The following is a 23,421-nucleotide window of genomic DNA, read 5'->3' as shown; positions in this document are numbered from 1 at the left end:
TATAATATCCTGGTTCTGATTTCCCATTAAAATACATTTTTAGTAGCACTGTAAGTGATTAAGCCATTTTGCTATTTGCATTTCCAAACCTTTTCTAGACTCTCTATTCATAATTTTAATCAAAGTTTATAGCTATTTGAGTATCCTAACAAGACAGGACCTCTTGTCACTGTTTTTTATCATGTAATGAGTTGGTTTGGGATAAAGTATTCCTTGGAGATCAAAGCTGTGGTAACTCAAGCCCTTTTTTCTTGGGCATGACTTGGTGAAAAGTGTTTCCAGCAATCGCCTAGATTATACCAGCAGGCTCTATCTTCTCATTTTGCTGACATTCTCTACACGTGTTCAGGCACTCCTGTTGTACTCAACTGTTGTCAACATTTTCTTAGACTTCAATGGTGTTATCAATTCATGTGCACACAGACACGCAAAAATATTTCTAATTAGTGCAATAGCCTATCTGCTGATATTACAGTACAATACAGATTCTGTGCTGTGCTGCAGGTGCAGGGGAAGAGAAGAATGCAAGACTTGAAACATTTGAGAAATCTTAACTACTGAAAGATACCCCACTGTCAAACAGCAGCACACACAGTGTAGCGGGGATTTTCCTGACCATGGGCACCATAAGCTGAGAGATACAGCTGGCACACAGCTCCTCATGAGATCATCAGGAAAACACTGCCCTGCAGCTCTGCCCTTCCCTTGCACTCTGCAATGCAAAGGCTGCTCCACTACTGCACTGTGTCCAGATCAAGATTTCAACAGCTTGAAATCTTCAGCAATGATTTCTGAACAACACTTATATCTTGTTGTAATACAGTGACAGATAATCAAAATTCCAATGCAAATTGATCCGTTTTGCTTTTATCTAATAGTCTGTAAAAACCAATGTTTTTGTCTTCTATGCAATCGGTAGCTGATCAGAAATAGCTACACTTCCAGGTAAACAGAAATGGAAAGATAATCTCCACAGATCATCTACAAACACTTGTACTTTTTTCTGTAATCTAACTTCCACAGAGAACCAGTTTTGCCATCCAAACTAAACATCTGATAAGTGCAATTACAAACTGAAAAAACCCCGTTTACTTGGCAATGCATAAACTGTAGAGGATAGAAAACAGAAACAGACTTAGGATGCATTCCTCTAACTTCTTACACATGTGAAATATTCCATCTCTCAAAGGTCACATGTATTTAGCAGGTTTCTGAGACGGTTCTTTTTGCTGCTTAAACCAATGTTCTAGGCAACATTACCTTTCCGTATTGCTTCCAGAAGAACACTTCTCGCATCACTGATTACAGGAAGAGTTGAAGGATGGCGTTTGGGCTCAGGAGCAGGAATCACTTGGGACGGTGGAGATGGAGGCATTATGGGTGCATGAGGGCTGGGGACAATGGTTGTGGGAGGAGGGTGCAGAACAGGAGGAGGGTGAGAAATGTTTGCAACTGTGACAGGGGAGGAGGGTCGAATGCCAGGAGGTGGCAGAGGAGGAGGTGGGGGTGGTGGAGGAAGTCCCTGTACTTCAGCTTGTGGAGGAACTGGGTGAACAGGTACAGCTTCACACACTTGGGCTGCTCTAGTGACAGGGGGAGAGGGTTGTGCTAGGGGAGGAGCAACTGGAGGTGGAGCTGGATGAAGAACTCCAGGAGCTATCTGGAGAGGAGCTGGTGGAGGTGGCACAGCTGGGGCCTGCAGAGCAGCTGTGGGAGGGGGTGGTGGGGGTGGGACTGGGGGTGGAGGGGTGGAAGTCATTGCAGCTCTTAATGATGAAGTCGACAAAGCAGATGGAAGAGGTGGTGGTGGTGGTGGAGGAGGAGTGGGGCTCACGAACACGGGTGTTCTGCCTGTTGCTGGTGACTGAGGCCGATTTTCTACCAAGCCAGGAGTAGAACTGCAACATCCAATAACAGAACAAAGTTATTAGAGCTAGACAGTGGAAAAAATAGTAATAGATTCACTTCTGCAACTTAAGAACATTGAAACCTGGGCATCAAAGCGCATTATGTACTATGATGATTTCAGGGTGTTTGTCCACATCTCATAAACAAGGAAGTCTAATTTTCAGTATGGAGCATGCATCAGGTTTCCAAAAGACCTCTGCACAAAGTCAGCTATTAACCAAAATTTATGTTCTTATACAATGTACCTGCATCTTTATCAAAGGTTTCCTATACTAGTATAATTCTTCCCTGTTGTCCCTAAGTTAATCCAAATTATTTTTCTCAAGTCAGGAAACCGGCAGCTGATTAAGTGTTCTGATTCACAGAACTTGAAAACCAAAACAATGCAAACAATGAGGACAAGTTAATTTGAAATATATATTTAAGGTGTGATGATAAAATGAGTGAAACTAATATCAAAAGTCATCAATACTGCATAGAGAGAGGAACAGTTATATGCTAGATACTCATTATAGGACAATCAACAGGTGAACTAAATAAAACAAGAGAGAACAGTAAACGTATTTTCCTGAAGGACCACTAGAGAATTTCTTTAAACTGTTGTGGTAAATTAATCTAAAGAGCTATACATTTTTGAGTATGATCTCCTAAGCAGTAAAAATCATTCTTTTCAAGAGACTAACATCTTGCTGATGGAATAACCCTATCTGAATTAACTGTCCTCTATTCTAAGTTGTATGTACCTGACCATAAAGTGAGACTTTCGGTATAAAAACATAGGGGAGTGACAAAGAAATTTTCACCTTTATTCTATGTATGTATTCCCTTCTGAAAAGGTACAAAGAAACAGAAAATAAAAACACTTTGCGAGAGGGAAGCACTTGCAATTTAGCAAATGTGATGAATACGGAGTTTTGACAGCTGACTGTCTTACTGTGATGTATTCTTCCTTTCATGTAGGCTGAAACACAGCTCAGTTGTACAAATTTCCAAAGCTTCAAAGCTACATCCTGAAATGCCAACATATTTCACAGAAACATTTTCCATACAGTTATTTGTCTTGCTATTTAACTCAGAAGGCAACACGGTCACAGTATTAATGGCAAGGTGTGGCCTATGTCCACCAGAGCAGCCTATGGGATTTAGATGCCAACCTTCCCATCCAGCTCCTGGAGGCCCCGTTTCTGCACCCACGGTGGGGCTGTGGGCTGCCATAGCCCCTGGGATGCCTGGGATTTCTGGGCAGCACAGAAACAGTGGGGTGACAGAAAACGAAACCAGCCCCAATAGATCCTCACGTGGCTTTTCTGCTCGTACCTCACGCAGGGAGGCACAGGCTTCACCTCCGCTGCTCCGTGCATGGGGGGCGGCGGCGGCGGCTCGTGGGGCCGGACCAGCACGCGCTCCTCAGCCCTGTTCAGCAGCTCAGACATCTGGCTGTAGGGCAACGCAGAGAGGGAATACGATCCATCGATGTGGTCCACGTATGCTTGAGATCTGGAGAAAAACAGGGAGAAATGATCCAACTCCACCTTTAGTAGGAGTAAGTATTTGTACCCTCAGCTACTGTTCCATATTTCAGTCTGACTTCTGAGTACAAGGATCTTCTCTGCACTAGTGTTGCATATTAGACAGTGTGGCTTTTCAATAATTTATCCCACTTTCCCTGTTATTACTTCTAGCAGCTCAAGGGTTTGATTTTGACAGGTATGTCAGAAAGTTTCTACAGTATGTGTGTGACCTTAGTGTTTATTAGTAACATTATTTTGAGTTAAATAAACACAGCAATACACTCAGAACTACTCTTCTTTTATAACATTCATGAAACATCCATCAATGCTAGAATAGTAGAATTTACAACAGAATAATTTAACTGAACTTCTGTCAGAGGATCTTTATTCCAATATTTACAGAAAACTCGCTGCTTTAATAGACATACGACTCGATCAATACCTATTATTGAGTAGTAGCAGAAAATAAAGATGATTCAACTTCTTAATGACAACTTTAGACACACATCAAGGACCTGATCAGTTAGTAAATTTTAATTAACTATTCAATCACAGATTTTTATTTTAAAAAATCTCTATTAAATTCAGAGCAAAAGTGTTTCTAGAACACTTTCCAACAAGTAGAGCAAGACTCTACATTTCCACATACTGCCACCACTGTAGTATCTAAGCCTATGAAATTCTTCAGGGGTGAAAATCTTCCTCATTCATTCCAAAGCATGGTGCTGTTCTGTATCTGAACAACACGTTCTGCTCCCAAGCATTTCACCATTATTAATAATTGCATTACTAGTAATGAGATAATCAAGGTTTAGGCCAGGGTTCTGGATATAAAACAAACATGTCTAAAGAGGAACCCAGCACACAAAACACAACAAAAGGACAGCAGGAAAGCAGAAGTTTCTGCCAATGACTTGACACAGCAGTTTACAGAGATACTATAAGGCTGTTCCTTGAAAAATGCTAATCACCATAACTCAACTTGTACCCCACTGAGTGAAACGCACTGAGAGCATTTTCACATTCTAAATTGAGCTAAGTTTTCTACAAGCAGGTTTTTCTACTTTTCAGACAACAAGCACTCTCTCCTGCAGTTGTCATAATTACTCACCATCACTACTGAGCTTGTTTGAAAGCCTTACAAAGCTAAACAAAATACTCCCTCATGGTGTGCTTTTGACCACGGAAAGACAGGGGAAAAAATTAACCAGTTTTTGAGAGCAAAATGAATAATTTTTGATTAAAAAAAAAAAACCCAACAAAACAAAACACCCGAAACCTCCAAACCAAAAATATATCCCCAAATGTCCTAGCATTACTTGTCAGCCCTCTTTTCTCTCAGATGTTTCTTGGCTGGTAAAATGGACTTGATTTTGCACCAAGACCAGAAGCATAAGCACAGCAGGTATTTACCATGTGAAATGCTACTTTTAGCCACCAGCAAATACGTGCTGTGAAATGAGAATTCAACAGGTTGGATTTTGTAAAAGGCTATAACCAGAAATGTCAATCAAATAATGGATTTGTTCAAGAGTAAAGAGAAGCTCAGTATTCTCATTTGAGTTCCAAGTGGACGATTGTTCACATCACACACATGATAAAGTCTTGGCAGTGTCTGCTTGAGAAAAATCAACAGGCTAGAATAATGGGGATTTTGTAGGTCAGGATGGAATGTAGTGACACACCTGGGTGCATGCTTGCAGCAGTGACACTACACCATCAAGCCACAGAGGACAACACATCCTTAAGGATACAGTGAGGATACACGCTACCCTTAAAAATAACAACATAGTAACTACTCCTTTAAGGACACGCTAAGAATTTTAAAACTGAATTTTGATTAAGCTAAATCAGAGATTTCCAGTGCGTTTCAAGGGGAGCAGTAGCATCTCATCATTGACCATTTCTCATGCGTGTTCATTACGCAGTACAAATACACTTCATAAAGGACAGAGAAAACAAAAAGGAACCTTGATTCAAAATGTGAAGCTGGGCCATTAGCAACTTCAACGTGCTTATGTAAGAGGTTAGCATCATCTTCTGCGAGCTCTGGACCTTGGGCTAACTTCTGCCACTCTCTCCGTCTGTCATGAGGTGCCCTCGGCACTTTCTCTGGTTCATGAGGGCGATCTAGATTTTTCTGCTGTAGGAGAGTTGTGCAAACAAAACTGACAACTGAGACAGTGTTTTTTAATTACTTGCATATAAACATCAGCCACAAAATTATGAAAAACAATCCCATTTCAAATGAGAGAAAATTTTGCTTTCAGGCTAAACATAATATGTAGACCAGAAAGGATTGTAAGAGCCAGAAACGTCAGGCTGGTGGATAAGTACCCGAATAATAATAGAGAAAAATACCTGTTTAAGTAGCTTTTGATTCTAAGTCTGAAATCAAATTATGGATCTGACACTCATATTTACTCTCTCTACTACGTATGAAACATAGAGAATAATGGTCAAACAAAAAAGTAGCATTACCTTTTGCAAAAGTGCTTGTTTACTTTTAAGAAAATATAAACAAAGTGGTTTTTTCCTACTAATTTCTTTCTAGTTTAAACCTATCTATTAGAATGTAATTCAAGCTTTTTCACCTGTAAGATTGTCAAAATTTTGTCTTACAAATTAGTGTTCCAGTGAAATTCATTATTCCTGCTGCACTCCTCCTTTCTGAGTCATGGCTAGAATACTTAAAAGTTTTCGCAGAAGTTGGTTACGTTAAGACAGCATGAAAGCTTAAAGTCCTTCTATACTGTTTACTACTTCTACTACTTCCTTATTGTTTACTACTATTACTACTACTATTATTATATTATTATTATTAAAGTTGATGGAACTGAATGAATACAAGTAACTTCAGTTGAATAAAGATGACTGTCCAGTTTGGATTGCTATTAAAGTAGCATATCTGCAAGCAAACCCTTTCTAGGAAAAAACAAAGAGAAGCCATATAAAGTTAACATATGTACCTTCTGCTTCCTCTTTTCTTTTCTTTTGTCCTCAGTGTCCTGCAACATTTTTTCCTTCCACAGATCAAAGAAATATGAAGGATTGGTATAGAACTTCAAACCCTCTTTTCCATCATCCCTGAAATACAGTGACACAAACAGGGCATACTATTTATTTGACAAGACATGAATCCAAACATTAAGACAAAGTAAGGGCATATTAAGGAATATATAGTATCTCAGACCCTGAAATGTTTTATTGAGGAACAGAAAAGAGATGATTATTGATCTCCGGGATCATCACTTCTTACTATCTTTCCTGGCATTCAAGGTCTTGACTTTAGAAAGATAACTTCAACACAACCTCCAGACAAAAAAATGTATCACAAATCAGAGAATTCCCACTCCAATAACTCAAATCTTGCTGTTAAAATATTGAGCAAATTTGTGTGGCTGCTCACGTTCAGCTACTGATTCAAACTGAATCTCTAGGACAGAATCAACATCCATATCCATTGAAGATCCTTCTTTCTACACACCTACCTGTTTAACTTCTTCACTTCACATCCAAGTACACAATATGGTTTAATAAATACAGAAAACAAAAAATTACTTTTTTCTACCATGTTACACTGAGTTAAGATTTTAGAAATATGAAGTAAAGTTTTAATGCTCATAATGTCTTCTGCTGCTTTCATTCCTCCAGCAGCTTCAGTTTTCTAGTCTGGCTCCTTAAATATTCAAGTGCTCAATGTGAGCAAGGTGCCTGGCTATATCCTCTCTATTACATAAAATAAGCTAGAAATTGTTCTTGATTAATTTTGTTTTACTAACCTGTAAGGGGTGAGAATGTTAAGTGGAGGAGGCTGTTCACAAATGTCGTAAGTTTCTTGCAAAGGAATTGGCAGAGTTTTGCGGTCAAACAGCTGCTGGTCTTGAATTGTAGAACTCCGGAAAGCTTTTCTCATTGTAATGTCCTGCAGTGACACTGAAAGGGGATATTGCCATTTTAAAAAAAAATCCCACCAAATAAATTTTGTTTGGAATAATCTCAAATTGCCTAATGTTGGTTAAAATATAAGGCACTACTGCTTGCATCTTGGGCATTTTACAGCAAATAGATTCATCTAGCACTATTGCCACCGTAAGACATTGTCAGACTATGTGAAAAACATGGCTGTAATGTTCTAGCACATTACCCCCTATTTAGCTTCACAGAAATTTTTTCTCACCTAAATAGATATCAGAATTCTGTCTCTCCTAAGTAGTTCAACAAATTGAGTACTGTAGCTGTAAAATACCATTCAGGAGTTCACAAGTACCTAATAACATTTACCAACTCCATTTCACAATCCTTTTGCTACTAAAAACTGCTCTCTATCCTGAGGTATAGATTTTACCTTTATAGCATCAGCAAGCCAAACTTTGCATTCCTTGCATGTAGGCAGCAGTTCCACTGAGGGCCCACTTAGATGCCAAACCAGCAAATCACTTAAGCTTATGCTGCTGAGATCAATGGGCTTTAATGGGAGGTGATTCTATGTTCCAACACATGAAAATAGTCAAATGCTTTTTAATCTGTTTATTCAACATGAGCCTTCTCTGTCTAATTCAGCGCCACCTTGACTTTTAAGTACAGTTGTTAGGAATAATCAATTACCTTTATGTGAGATCCAAAGGAAAACAATACTACATGAACACAACACATTAAACAGGGATTTCAACTATTTTTACCCACTCCTGGTAAAGCCTACATATCTTTCTCGATTTCAAAAGAGTTTTTTTCTATTTCATTAAAATTTAGATACAGATTAATGGAAAAGTGACCACAACTGATAAGCTTTGCACTTTTAATTCTGGAAACAGTATACCTATTTAGTCTCATATTTCTCTCCCTCCCTGGTCTTCAGTTACCTCACCTGTGAAGTTCAGGTGTGCCTCAAAGCTACCTTTGCAACCAGCATGAGACTTCCATTAGATAAAACAGCAGATCTTTTCATTAGTTTGGGCTCTTTTTTTAAAATCACAAACAATACTGAAAACAGTTTTCTGACATAGTAGCAAAGAGTATTTTCAGCACATACATTTTATCTATAAATAATTATGTTTATTTTATAGAAACAGGACTGTTGATAGTAATGTCCCTTTATGCAAGATGAGAGGACAATTCTACCCCTGCCTCACTGTCAGTAGGGACTTTGGCAACAATTTAAAGAAAAACCTGTTGAAGCTGAAAACTGTTTTTTCACTCGGGTTCCCGTAACACATAAAATGTACACATCCATATGTACATACACCAAGCTGGATTTCTACTGTGTGATCACAAAGGGGCAGAAGGCAGGATTTTTTCCAGAAGGTTTGCAGTTCCTGGAATGTTCTGTCTTCTTACCTAAGCATACTGGCAACTTCCTTTGTGAGGCTAAAGATGGGATTTTTTTGATTTTCAGCTTGGCTTTTGAAGTTTATTACACTTGGCAAGGTTGTGTATTCCTGGAGAAGTTTCCTCCTTTTTACCCTCAGGTTCTAATTCATCACAGTGTCTTTTATTCTTTTTAATAGCTTTAATTAGCTGCTCAGAAGGCTTTTTAAGTGTGTGAAAGAAGTATTATAATGTCTGAATGTCAACTAGGAGTCTCAATTTCTGTAGATATTTTTGCAGTCATAAATAACCCCATATATTTTGTACCTGTCATGAAGTACAGGTTGTTTTTAGCTGGCAAAAGTTCAGTTAGAATAACTGAGGTTTACCTCATCTAAAAATTAAAGTCTTAGATCTTTTTATACTTCAGCTGCTTTTCCTTTGGGTTGTTGGTTATACAAATAACACCAAATGTACTTGCTCAGAGTTGCTTGGCAATCCTGCAAGATTTCTAACTGTCATACACTGGAGACACTTCCAACAGAAGTAAAACTTAGCATACTTCTCTTTGAACCTGTGTACATTCTGAAAACAATGAACTTAATCAATTCATTCTAATAAATAAATACCAAACTTAGGTTTAATATTAAAATGCTCACAGAGTATGTGACACCATATTATTGACACGGCTCTACAAACTCCTTATTGGCATTCCATCTCTTCAGTGAGCAAGCACAGCCAGACGAATTCATAATTTCCATTTTCTTGCTTAAACCCCTACATTTTGTACACATGTACAGGTGGATAGCACACAAGAGGACAATCAATCAATCAATCAATCAATCAGCATAATAATTTTCCCTCTAAACCTAAGATACACAGCAGAGGGCTTCATGGAAAAGATACACCTTAGAATTTCATGCAGCATTTCCTATGCTGATAACCTGTAACAGGCATTCCCTGGAAAGCACACCATTATCCAAACAACAGACTACATGAGGACAGCATTACTCAGAGAATGGAAGGATGTGGCACACAAAATAAGGAGAACCGTGACATGGATATAACTGGCCTACACAGAGGGATCAGGTAAATCCCACGTCGCACACCCAGCATAATCCTGGGCTGTGCACGGTTTGGCTCACAAAGCCACTTGTTCAGCTTGCCAGCTGGCAAAGAGACAAAAGCCCTGCCTGCTTTACAGCCTCAGCAGGGGGAAGACGTGAAAACCTGGCGGGTCCCACAGCCACCCGGCTTTGGCTGATTGACAAACTGGCACTGCAAGGGCACAGGTCAGACAAATTGGATGTATGAATTCAGGTGTGAGAAGAGATGAGTGGCTGAAGGAGGAGTTGGAAAAGCTGCAGGCATTTGACTCGATGCTGGTATATTTATGCTTCCAGTAGCTTAATTCCTAACTAACACCAGAACTTTTTGTATAGCTCAAGATCCTAAATTTGATATGGATATATTTTTCTGAAAGTCCGTGTACTACACTACTTGCGTTCACTGCAATTAGCAAAAAACGGGGTCTTAAATAATTTCCTTACATGTTGAGATATTCACAATTTAATTTGAAGATTCATTCAACAATCTAAACAAATGCCTGTTTGTCTTTATTGTGTCTGTTGTTTGGATTGTATGAAAAGACGTATTATATCAGCCAATCTAACCCTCGGCACACAACAATATTTCCCACATAAGCAAAAACTGTCTGTCAGAAAGCGAAACTGTCAACCTTTTGTACACTTGGTTTTGAAAAAGAGATGCCAGTCCATTTTTTCTTATAATCAGATACAAACAGGGGAGGAAAAAAAAGGGTATTTAAATTGCACTGTGATGAGGACACAACAACTCTTTTGTGTTTTTTTGGGGGGGTGAAGTAAAAATTAAATAAAAGCATATCTGTAATGTGTATACTAAATAATGTTTTATCTCTTGGCAAGCATCTTTAAATGCAATCCCCGACTTGTAGTAAAAGTCAGGTATAGAGCACATCAGTGTACTGACAGAAAGTAGCTACTTTTAACTTTTCAGACACATTAAATACTACATTTTACTTCACCAGAAGAAAAAAGAAAGTTACTAGATTTATTTTTATTCTTTTTCACTCAACTACACAATTTATGATTAGCTTCCAGGCCAAAAAATACCATTCTCCTAAAGACAGTAAACAAATAAATCATATAAATTCCTCTTAAAAAGTTGCTCTCTTAATACTTTATGCAGAATTTCATCCTGGCAACTTTCAAGACCGTAAACTCGTGACTATCACAGCTGTGACTCCCTGCAGAATTAAATGACATGGGGAAATTTCATACAAATCAAGGGACTCAGCTGCCCACAATTCTCCCTCTCTGTTCAAAATCTTACCCAGCAATTTGAAAAGTGCAAAGGGTGACACTCTTGAACAAATAACTTAGTTGTCAATTTCCCATTAAAGGTAATTAATTGGTTGGGAGAGGTGCTGCTGAAAATTCTCTTAAGGTAAAGATTTGTGTGATTCATTTCCTAAAGACACTGCAGTCTCCAAGTCTGATTTTTACAGTATTTATTTTATATTTTTAATGATTATCCATTTAAACAATGACCAGAATGCACACATATTAAGTTTCTCTGCCACCAGAATACACTGACTGTGGGTTTGATAGTTGCTAAGGAGAGAGATTATTTCTGTAGATCAGACATGACTCTTGGGATTGTCCCCTTCACAAGAAATAGAAATTTTCTGAAATACTGTTTTAAAAAATTCCAAAACAGCTCAAGAGTTCTTTGGATAGAGAACGTATGTAGCTTAACTACTACAGGTAAATAAAAAGAACATGTAAATATTAGAGCTATCGTTATAGGAGGACTCAGAAGTTGCTTCAAATGCAGCATGTAGAACAAGCAAGCCCCATTAAGATGTGAATTTCCCACAAGCATCAAACACTGAATCTGCTGGTGAGTCTCAACAAAACCACCACATTGTTTAGCAAATGGTATTTTGTCCACATCCCTCTTTTTATACACAAAATATGAAGTATCCTGGTCTTACCATGGAACTGTTAAGCCTTGGCACACTAATTTAAAACTGATTTGCTTACTAAATAACCCATAAATTTCATCAAGGCCCTAAGAAAATTGGAGAAGGAACACGGAGAGCAGTTGAAGCCCAGCCCACCCGCTCAGAATCCTGAGGGAGAGACACACTCAAATTCAACTTTCTTTAAGTAGAGATGTGCAAGAAAAAGTGACCTGCTATTTAATTTAAGTCTTTATTTGCCTTTGAGGGTAAAATTTCTAATGAATGAATTGACAATAGTGTTACTCTCCACTTAATACAGTACATGTGGAGATCATGACCCAATTTTCATGTGCTCCCTTTTCTTAATTTTGATTACATTTGCACTCTTTTATACTCAGCAAAATCTTCTTCAGAGGATAAAGACAGTGAGGTGCCCTTTAAACTGGGATTTACTATCTTTTCCTTTTAAGTCTCACAATGGGCTGAGTATCCAGACTTTAAAGTTGACCAAGTCTCCCATTTCCAGCAGTATACAGACCACAATTATCTGTCAAGCCTTTTAGGTTTCTCCCAACCAAATGCCATCTTTTTTCCCATAGTAAAACATCAAATCTGTGTTTGCCATTAGTCCAGCCAAACGTCTGAACTACTACTGTTTCAATGACAGGGCAATATTTATAGAATGTTTAGAAAAACAAGGAACACGTATTCAAATGAAGAAGCCTACTGAAACTCAACTCACAACACCGTTTGATTCCTTTCCTGAAGTGTGCCAGGCAGCTCACCCACAGCACTTCTGCCATGAGGTTTATTTAAGTTGCTTATCACAGTTGTAACAAATATGCTACAGAAATCAAGAATTTGATACATGGCCTTTGAGATTAAAATCCTCTCTGGTTTGAGGTTTAAATAGAATTAGGCAGCTCACATTGAAAGAGTCACTAAATTAACACCAAAATAGGCTGATAGTCTGAGGGATACAAAACTATTTTCCAATACCTCATTACACTATACATCAGAGCTGTACCATGTATCAGCATTTCAAAAAAGAACCACATTTGGTTAACATTTTAACCAAAATGTTAAAATTAATATTCTTTTCAAAACTGTCAGATTTCTACAGCTATGACATTATTCATTTTTAGCAGTACTTCACACTGAAAAGGCACAATTAAATTCACAAAAAATTGATCAATTAAGAAAAATACTATTTTACTTACACAGTTTGCATATATACAGGCAGAGTTAGTAATGTTATTTATAAAGTAAGTACTGAAATAAAAAATGGTTGCAAAGAAACTATAGTCAAGATTTATTTTCGCACCTATGAGGACACCATATATTGCAGGGTGTGGGCTAGTGAAGCTGTTGACCTGAGTTCAGCTTTATAGCAAGAATGTGTTTTCTCAGTCCTAAAAGGACCCCAAATATTACTCTTGGATACATATGGGCTTGTTTACCATATAATTGAAATAAAGCTGAGTTTGCTGATGGAAAGCAGAGAATTTCTTTTTGTCTGCATACAAGTTTGGTATCTTCTAAGGGGAAAAACCCACACGTATATGAAAAGAATAAAGCATTTTTTAAAGCTATTAAAAATATGAAATTAATAATACTGAGAAATCAAGAATTTGAAAACAGTGTAATAATTCAAACCAAACCAAGTTCATAGCAACCCTCTATGACAGAAAAATTGTGCACAAGGAGTGAGGCACCTAAAGATACAACCTTGGTTTTATTCTTTCACAGAGATACTGTAATAATTCAAAATGAGAAAACACATTGACTGTTCAAACAAAGTCAGAGCTTTTTATCACTCTGTCTCTACCAGAAACATCTTGTCAAGTATCTGCATCTCGTTTAGTGAATCTAACTTGGGCTGTTTTTGTTCATGCCACTTAGCTTTAAATGAATCTTAATTTCTTTCTCTTGTGTAATAGCATGGGCCCAAAGGAACCCATTAAATCTTCTATTACTGCCTCCTGGCAAAGAGCAGATGAGACTCATTTCACAAGTATATCCCATTTTATTCATGCTGTTAGCTGAGTAGAAGTACTGAAAGTTGCTTATTTCTTGCACAGATAGCTAAAAAAGGTAAATTCAGATATTCCCCTCTTCCCTCCCCTTCATGCATTAACATCCTTCAGCTACTCTAGTCCACACTAGGACTAAACCTAAACTATTTGTTATGGATTTCTAAAGTCAAGCCCAAAACAATATACTGAAGGAAAAAAGTTTCCTGATCCTTAACTTTTAAGGAAATAGAATATCAAATGTCTCCTCATCTCCTTTGTCCTCATCTCGTAACTCATTCCAGGCAGACACTTGTGAATAAGGAGCAATGGGTATAGCTCAGGGACTGGATATTCTTAGGTTACCAAAACCAGTAATTTAACAGCTCCCGACACTGAGGACTGCATGTGTTCCTCTGAAGTACAAGCAGTCACTGCTATTCTATGGTGTAAGACACAAATCCAGGGGATCAAGTTCAAGTCACCCTGAGCCACGCTGGACTTCATTGTGTAGACCTATTCCCAGCCCTGTTTCCTTAACTGCAGTGTCTGTTCCTTTCTTTAGCTATACAGTTTAGCAAACACTACAGCACACACAATTCTGTGAAAATGTGTTGGTATGGTGCATTGGGGACTACACACTATTTAAAGCTATTCTAGCAATTCCCTTAACATCATATAGTTACAGATTCTTGGTCCTGAAACCTAGAGCCAAACTTGTCAAAGGCCTTTTACCTAGGATAGTACAATTTTACATCTTGCTATTGTGTAACATCCCTGGATGCTTAAACTCAGTGGCTTAATATGGTCTCTTCATTCTGTGGAAACGTGAATGATTAACATATTAGATATGATATATCAACATACATTCCCCTCTGATTTAAACCAAAACTAGGCTGTCAAGAGTAAATGCAGAAATGTCATTAACACTCTGGAGTGTTACAGTTTTTACTAGATTACAACTGCTGACAATTTATTACCATACACGGAAAGGATTTTTTTATCATTATCCAATCATAGCAAAAATGCCCTGGTTTGGGCAGGAGGAGATTTCATTTTTTCCTAGCATCTGGCATAGTGGTGTGTTTGGGATTTAGGATGAGAATAATGCTGATAACACGCTGATGTTTTCGTTGTTGCTGAGGAGTGGTCAAGGACTCTTCAGCTTCTAACTCCACCCTACCAGTGAGCAGGATGGGGGGACACAAGGAGCTGGGAAGAGACCCAGCCATGACAGCTGACCCAAACTGGCCAAAGAGACCTTCCACACCATATGGTGTCATGCTCAGTATATAAACCCAGGGGGAAATGGGGCTGGGCTGCTGCTCAGGAACTGGCTGGGCATCAGTCAGCAGGTGGTGAGCAATTGTGTGTCACTTGTTCTGAATATTCTAATATTATTGATGTTTTCCCTTCCTTTTCAGTCCTATTAAAATTCCTTTATCTCAACCCATGAATTTTACTTTTTTTTTTTTTTTCCCCCAATTATTTCCCTTCTCCCACTGTGGAGCAGGGGTGAGCAAGTGGATGTGTGGTGTTTAACTGCCTACCAGGTTAAACCACAACAACTAGAAAAAGAGGTTTATGGGAGTGATTTATGCTCAGTTATCAAGAGACTTGGAAAATCCCATTAATGTAAGAATTCCCCTAGGCAAGTCATGATTTTGTGGAAAATCTGCTACTAGCTGTGAACAGCTGTCTTTCAAAACCTGTTCTAAAATTAATGTCACACGAAATACAGAATCAAAACTTCCCTTTGCTTAATTTTGCTACTATTGAAATTTTGACATCTATAGCCAAAGACAGCCTGAAGAGCACTCTCCTGATTTGACACCTCATTTTTTCTGTATACACAACTGTAATCACACAATGTAATAATACACAACTATTATATCTAGACATTCAGAACTGAAACAGCTTTCTATCGTTTAAATTTGGATCCCACAAGCAATCTGAAGTTATTTTTCATGATAGGATATTCCTCTACTTTCTAGGTCTTAACCACATAGTGCAGAACACCCTAAATAGTTTGGGGTTACAAGATTTTTCACAGTTCCACCTGCAATCAACAGATATCAAAGAAGGCAAAAGAGTTTTTACGCATTAGGTGGTCAAACAAAGCCTAGGCATCCTTTAAAATTCCATACAAATTCTATCTTATAGGCATGAGCTGATGACTTTCAAGAGTACTTGTTTACTCAGTGCTAACCCAATATTTACAATATTTAAAGTTATTTTGAAAGAATCCAAGAGGTTATACAGCAGCAATAAATGAAGCTATACAACTACAACATCATACAGAAAGTAAGATGGTACAAGTTAAATGCAAAAATCCTACTTGGACAAATGTTTACATTCCATGAGAATTAGTAGAAAGGTTTAAAAAAGTGTATAGACTTATCTCCAAGCATTCACATAATGGTACATAGTATTATTAATATTCCAAATACATAACACTACTGAAGTGACAGATACTCCTGTAGCCATTTCAATGTAAATTCCTTAGTATCATTCAGTAACCATGCTGAGCTCAGAAAGCTGCTCAAGGCTATGCTTTTATAGCCTGTATCAGAAATAGAAATGGACCTTTCTTAAGATGCTTTGCTCTGTGTTCTTATAAATATGATTTAAACTATTAAACTATTATTTCCATTTCACCTATCAGTGCTGCCAGAGTGACAAAATAAGAAATCCTCCCCGCAGGAGGTAACTTACATTCCTCTTCCTTTGGATCGAGTTGTGTAACACTGACAGATAAGCGATCTACACGTTCTTGTAAGGAGTTGACTCTAAAGGAGAAACTGTGTGCTTCGTTGAAAAGTTCACCAAATATATCTTCAGCATATTTACCTGAAACATGGGGGAGAAAAAGCATCAAGCATACCACAAGACAGGCAAATGATTTCTTATTGTTTTAAGTAATTCTAAGATGCATGAGTATCACTTGTAACAACCTGTACTTACTGAGCCCATTCAGAGTCCTTTAGAAAAGCAAATAGAAGTTAAATACTTATTATGCAACTTATTTATCAGAAATTAAATTATTTAATACATTACAGGACAGATATTCAGCTGCTATAAAATGATTTAACTATGCTGACATGCATGGAACTAGACTGCACAGTTTCTTGGATATTCCCAAAAGGACAACTTCCAGCATCTGAAGCTGCTCCTGTCTGAGCGATAACTAATCTTTAAATTCACCTCAACACGAGGTAAATTCTCAAAATGAAGTACAGCTTCCACTCCTGCTGTACAGAGAACTTTACAAAAAAAACCCCAAGATGATATATTCACATCTAAGTAAATTAGAACCAGCCTATTCAAAAATACACACTAAAATAATAAATCCTACTTTGAAGGATCAAAATTCTAGTAACTGACCCATTTACACTGAAGTAAAAAAACCCAAACAACCAAAAAAACCCCTCCTTTGTTCACATCAATGGACATCATACTTTTAGCACAAAAGAGCAGGAGATTCAAATATTATGATAAAGGATGAGTAATGAGTTTCTCTTCTACAGAATACTCCACATACTGCTTCTAATGCTCTCAAGACTCCATTTGAGTAGTCTGCCAATGTCACTGGAAAAACCCCACCAGATTACACAGCAGAATGTGTAGCCACACTTGTGAAATACAATGTGATAGCTTTCAAAACCTTCTATGATACTGTGCATATGTAATTCATGTACTGTTTGTGCACTTACGTTGGTTTTGGAAGTATAAATCTCACAAATTTCTAACTACCTGCTTTGCACTCAAGTTCTGCCAAGTATAAAAGGAAAGGATAGCTGTGGAAATTCTGCCTTTGGTGAGCAATACATCTGGAAGTATACATAAAAACAAGAACATTTTTATATAAACACATCAAAAGAACAAAAATTAAATCCCTACAGGTACTGTGGAAACTACTTTAAGATGCTGTGTAGTAAGCACAAGGCCAGCACATACCATTTATTAAGACTTAGGTAACAGCAATAGAAAACCAGCATGACTATAAACAACAGAATATAAAAGAGGATATCAGAAGAAATGTACAGAAGAAGAAAATAGAAGAGGAACAACTAGCAAACTAATAATAAATATTCTTTCAAAGACAAGAGGAATAAGAAAGCCTGCCAGGGAGTCTGCAGAGTTGACTGGCAATGAAAATATGAAGGACTACAGAGAAGACAAGACTCCTGCGGACAAGCTAATTTAACACTTTCACTGGTGTCCACTGAAGGGAACTGGAGAGACCCTGATGCCAGAACTCTTTATGGGAAGCTCAAAGAAACTGAAGGGACTACATAAAAATTGCAAAACCTAATCAACAAAATGATCAGCAAATTTTAGGAACAATTGAAAATCTCCTTATACACACTGAAACACGCAACAACAAGGATCAAAATTCTTTTCATAGAACATCTTGAGATCTTGAGAGCTACAGACCCATAAGCCTGACATCCATACAAATTAGTGTAGATCACTATGAAGAACTAAATTAGCAGACATCTGTGTGACTCATGACAGAAGAAGCAGCACAGCTTTTGTAAAGAGATATCTCTGAATGGTTTAGAAGCACATAGATAGAGAGCTATGATCTACTGAGATTTCCAAGAGAGTTTAGAAAGTCCTTAATCAAACAGTTTGAGGAAAACTTAACAGATGGGGCATACAAAAGAAATGGCACAGATAAATAATTCCTCAAAAGGTAGAAAACAGGGCATAGGAGTAAATCATCAGTCTTCACAGTAGAGAAAGGTGAGTTTTACTGAGTTTCTATGCTGGGATCCATGTTATTTAAGATATGTGTAAATTACTTGAAAAAAACTGCAATTAAAGTTTGCCCATGATACAAAGTCATGAAAAAGAAACACACTGAGCATTAGGAAATACAGACAAACCTCAGATGGTTGGAGAGGCTTCCAGGCTGAAAAGTGCTGGAAGCAGGGAGATTAGTAGGAATATCCTACACCCTAGTGCTTTCACTCTTGGAGCAACTGCTAATAGCCACAGTGAGAAGCAGATCAAAGGCACTCTCATTCTGAGAATCTTTGTCTCGTAGCACAAGTCCACAGAAAAACACAGATGGAAAGTTAGTAAAAGTCTTCTCACCTGGAAACTCACCTAACATAAGACTTTCTAATATATGTCTTAAAACTCTGAAAAGTTTATGTTCTTTAACCTGTTCCTGAAGCAAGTGAAATTACTTAAAAATGCGATCCATTAAGAACAAGATTGTTGAAGTTTTAATACACAGATACTAAAAATTTAATGCATTTCAGACAATATAATCAGAAATATTAATTTAAATTAGGTAACTCACATAACATTCAGAGACATACAAACCAAAATTAAAATTAAATATAAAATTTCATGTATAGAATCAAAAATTAGTTTAGGAGCAGGGCTTTAAAATCCAGTAACTTCCCTTTTATAGGTGTATTGAGGCTAAATTTTTATCTGTATCATTTCATCAAGCTCAAAATCAATCTACCTCATTAATGAGCTCCAATTGCAAATAATCTGTCTTGGAAATCTTTTCATTACGTTGCATACAGCCACAAACATACTGCAAGGAATAATTTACCTATGCTTATGAACACTAATCCTCAGATGGGAAATATATTAAAAACAACCCGTCATGTTTGAAGTGGTATGCCAACCACGATGTCTCCACCTACCTGTGTGCTGGTGGTCTCTTTATTTAGCCAGAGGTATATTTAACCAAGTGCTTCCTCTAGCAAAGCAAAATGTTAGCTTTGTGTGAACTGTACAACTATCATTCCAAAGAACACTATATGTGAGTGTACAAATACATACATAACACGCATAATCCGGCATTGGTGTTACCATCTCTGTGTATTCTATAGGAATCCATCTTCAGTTTTGAATGGATTACAAAGCACACAATTACAGGTGATAATACTGAACAAAGCGTCACAAACACAAATAAGTACAAGAAAGTGTGAGAAAAAAGCACGTTAGTAAACACTCCACATAATTTATAGGTAATATGTCAGAAGAGTAAGAATGCAAAATTAATTCCATTATACACAATGAATATTATAAAGTATTAACACTTCAGAAAATTTACAATATTATGGGCCCGCTAAAAAACTCTACTCTTGCTTCACAGAGTACAATAAAGAGAATTACAGTTCACTATGACAATTAAAATATTAACACCTTAGGAACCTGCTCACAGTTGGATACATAATACCAGATCAGAAAGATCAGTGGTCTTGTTTGCCTACTAAATTAAATGACAACACAGACTTCTGCAATTAAATTAATTCAAAATCTGTGAAAAGCTTATTTTACTGTATTTGCAAAACCTGCTTGGCATTTATTTTTATTAACAGAGCACTTTAAAAAATTCAAGTAAGAGGCTACATTATTGTTTAGTTTTAATTAAGGAATTTCTTATTCACCTAATTATTCTTTCCATAATTTTTCCTCATCTATCAAAGAGCTCTGATGACAATTAAACCTTCAGTAAGAAAGGGATACAGGAATGCAGCTCTCTCTGGTGTCAGTCAGTATCCTTTTTTCTGACAGACAAATAAAATGTCTGGGAAACAATGTTCTCTCCTTCCTCCCCTCAATAACATGCACATACTTTGACTTTTTTTTAACAATTATCTTTTTGACTTTTAAAACAGAGCTATGAGCTGAAAACTGAACAGTAGCTAGTAGCTACTTACAGAAAATAGAGCAAAAATTAACTCTGTAACTGCCTTCCTCATTTTTTTTTAATTAAAACCACCAAAACATGTATCAACCATTCCATTTCCATTCATTACCATGGCAATAAGTATACAATGTTTTATAAAATGTAAAAAAAATTACTGATCAGTTTTACAGTGTTCTGCTTTCATCAAATGTTCCTTCTAATTTATCTCCTAATCCCCCCCCCCCCCCCCCCAATAATTTCTTAACCATTTGTCCAGCCTCCCTGGCTTCTATCCACAAATGAATAATTGCTAATTATCCAACACACTAAAATGAAGACACACTAAGGTAAAAGAATTTTTTTTTCTTGTTCTGAGGGATTGGGTTCTTGTCAGATGAACTGAAGTCAACCACAACCTCCACATCAGCTTCTGGACAGTATTTCACCCTAATTAAATAAAGCATGACAAAGAAATGTCTTCAAAGACTTTATTATTGTGTTGTTCAAATTCTTAGAACCACACCAAGGATTGGGGCATACACTAGCGGTCCTCTCAAAACTCCAGTCCTTAAATCCACCTGAACTCTGGCATTCTCAATGCTGTATCTGTTGGCAAACCCTAAGGAAAGGCCATTTAAATTAATCATTTTGCAACACTAGATCAGTTACTGACAGATTTAGTTACAGGCTCTCAGACAAAGAGTAGGACATGAGTCCTGAAGCAGGACTTGGGGAAGAAGTCACTTCTTTACTATCCTTCTGCATTGTTAAAGAAAAATAAATCCAAACTCTTCAATTGCATCCCAACCCGAAGCAGCAGATCAGTTATGGCATTGGCAGCCTTTGTGAAGGATGGTCTGAATTTGATGTAATTACCTGGATAAACACATTGACCACACACAGTACTCAGTTCCATAAACCAGCATCATTTTTTGAAATTCAAGAGGATGACTGGTAAAACTCAGGCCAATGCAAGATGCAGCAAGCAGGACATTCAAAACAAGACAAATCGTTCAATCTTGCCAGAAGTATTGATCTTAATTAACTCAGCCTTAAGTGATCCGCCAGACTTCTGGGGCTCAGTGGGGGGGGTGTGTGTGTTTGCAAATTTAACATTTACAAGCCTAAACTCTAATCCAACATATTTATCATTGAATTCAATTACAACAATACATAATGTATTAAATATGTGGTGACATTATTAAGTACAAAGTATAATGAAGGGTTATGTCATTAAAATTAATATTAATACTTTTTGATATTAAAATAGTAAATATGTTGATATATTAAATACACAAACCCCAAAATACTATTAGTTTAAAAATATGAGTTTGACAATTTTAAAAAAAAAATTAAAAATAATCAGGATCATTCCAATCTCAAAGATCAGTGATTAGGAAACAGACTAAAAGCTAGGAGACTGAACCTGGAGATAAGAACCTTGGTTGAGCCTTGGGAACTTCACTGGTTACCGTTGAGCAATGACATGTCTGAAAAATGACATGCTAAATACATAGCACTGATGCTAATTAGGAACTTTCATTATGAAAGTCTGAGGGCAGTCCACAAGGATTATAGTAGGAGTATCAAAGTACTGAGGAGATAACCTGATTCCTTTAGCCAGGAAAATTGAACCAGATGTTTATCAGACAACCTGACCAGGGCATGAAAAGTATCAAATAAACTTTGCTAAAGGCTTTATCGAGAGCAGGTCTGATGCTTCTTGCTGATGTCCAAAAACAAAAAGTCAGCCTTCAAAAATCTTCTGCCATGGAAGTCTGAGATATCATTTGTTACCACCCACGGAGGACATTATCAAGTAAACTAGCTGAGATTACCATTATGTATTCAGAAATCTGTGAAAGAGACTGCTGAGAGCTGAACTTCTGTGGAAAGTAGCAGTGCTAATGATCATTTCACAGGGAAGTCTTGATCTTCCTTTCATTTCTAACATAACCTGAATTCACTGCTTTATGTAGGCAAGGAATTAATGACAGTTGGGACTTTTTTCTGCTAACACATTTTTCTGCTTTAAATGAAACTTTACTGACCCCCTGCTCATCCTCTCATTATCATTCGGGATGGACACAAAACAGTGTTGCATTGCCACTGCTGCGAAGACAACATCAAGAAATCAGACAGGAGATTTTAAGAGAACGGGGTTCTCTCAAGCTGAGTTAGACTTTAGTTTTCAAGTCTATCCATTTCCTTTCCCCCTCGTGCACAAGAACACTTTCTCTTGTGTTCCCTGGCAATTGTAGTAATAATGAATTAAGAAGAATGACTAATAAAGAAAATTCACAATTAATGTCCTCCTGAACACACAGAGAAGGAGGATGGGCAGGGCAAGACGCAACACAAGGGTTCTGCTGTTTTTGGAATACTGACTGAAGCTCTAGCTGTAGATCTGCAGGGCGTTACTTCCAATCAGGCAGCATACAGGAACCTTTCCACGTGCTGAAGATGTTGTCCCCACAGGGTGGAGAGAGAGGATGGTCTTCAAGCTCAAGAGGCCTGGTTCTAAAAATTAGCTGCAGTCCCAAAACCTTGCAGCTAAGTATTTCTGGAGAAATATTTCCCACGTACTAAATGTTAACACCTTAAGCCATGACAAACTGTAAGGTTTTCCTGAGCTGAAAAAGTGTTTCTCACAAGATAAAAGTGTCTCTCACAAGATGAACGCTTTGGGGGAAGGCACAGTAAGCAAAAAATAAGAAAGAAAGGTTAAGCCTGTATGAGAAGAAAAAATAAAGAGGAGAAATAATTTGCTCCAAAGTCAGGCTTTCACTCCTGAAAACTAACAAATACGGGGCAAGGAAAAGAAAGAATTAGAAGAACATGGTAAAAATAGACATGCTGCTCAGAAAAGATAGAAAGAGGGAAAAGGCTACAAAAGGTTCAATGTAAAGTGAAGGTTGTTTTCACTAACATATAAGGCACTCCAGCTTAGTAGAATTATGCAGCATTCTCTTTGGTTATGCAGAGGTAAAAGAAAAAATGGGGAATGACATC

The 23,421-nt window shown here is 37.4% G+C and overlaps 1 protein-coding gene across 2 annotated transcripts in view; it reads right to left on the bottom strand.

Moving 5' to 3' along the window:
* The window catches only part of WASF1 (WASP family member 1), an 85,834-nt gene that overhangs the window by 1,134 nt on the left and 61,279 nt on the right, over nt 1-23,421 (bottom strand). The window contains exons 3-8 of one of the 2 annotated variants that reach the window (XM_066179424.1): nt 16,461-16,595; nt 7,202-7,355; nt 6,389-6,506; nt 5,390-5,562; nt 3,226-3,405; nt 1,261-1,898 (exon numbers count right to left, since the gene is read on the bottom strand). In XM_066179424.1, the coding sequence (XP_066035521.1) occupies nt 1,261-1,898; nt 3,226-3,405; nt 5,390-5,562; nt 6,389-6,506; nt 7,202-7,355; nt 16,461-16,595 (1,398 nt within the window). The remainder of the gene's footprint in view (nt 1-1,260; nt 1,899-3,225; nt 3,406-5,389; nt 5,563-6,388; nt 6,507-7,201; nt 7,356-16,460; nt 16,596-23,421) is intronic. The other variant, XM_066179425.1, reaches the window with a different exon arrangement.

This window comes from Chamaea fasciata, unplaced genomic scaffold (assembly GCF_029207755.1).
Source record: "Chamaea fasciata isolate MVZ Bird 193981 ecotype frontalis unplaced genomic scaffold, bChaFas1.0.hap1 SCAF_3, whole genome shotgun sequence".
Lineage (NCBI taxonomy): Eukaryota > Metazoa > Chordata > Aves > Passeriformes > Sylviidae > Chamaea > Chamaea fasciata.
Note: the sequence above shows the minus strand (reverse complement) of the source record. Positions and strands in the feature narration are given on the sequence as shown.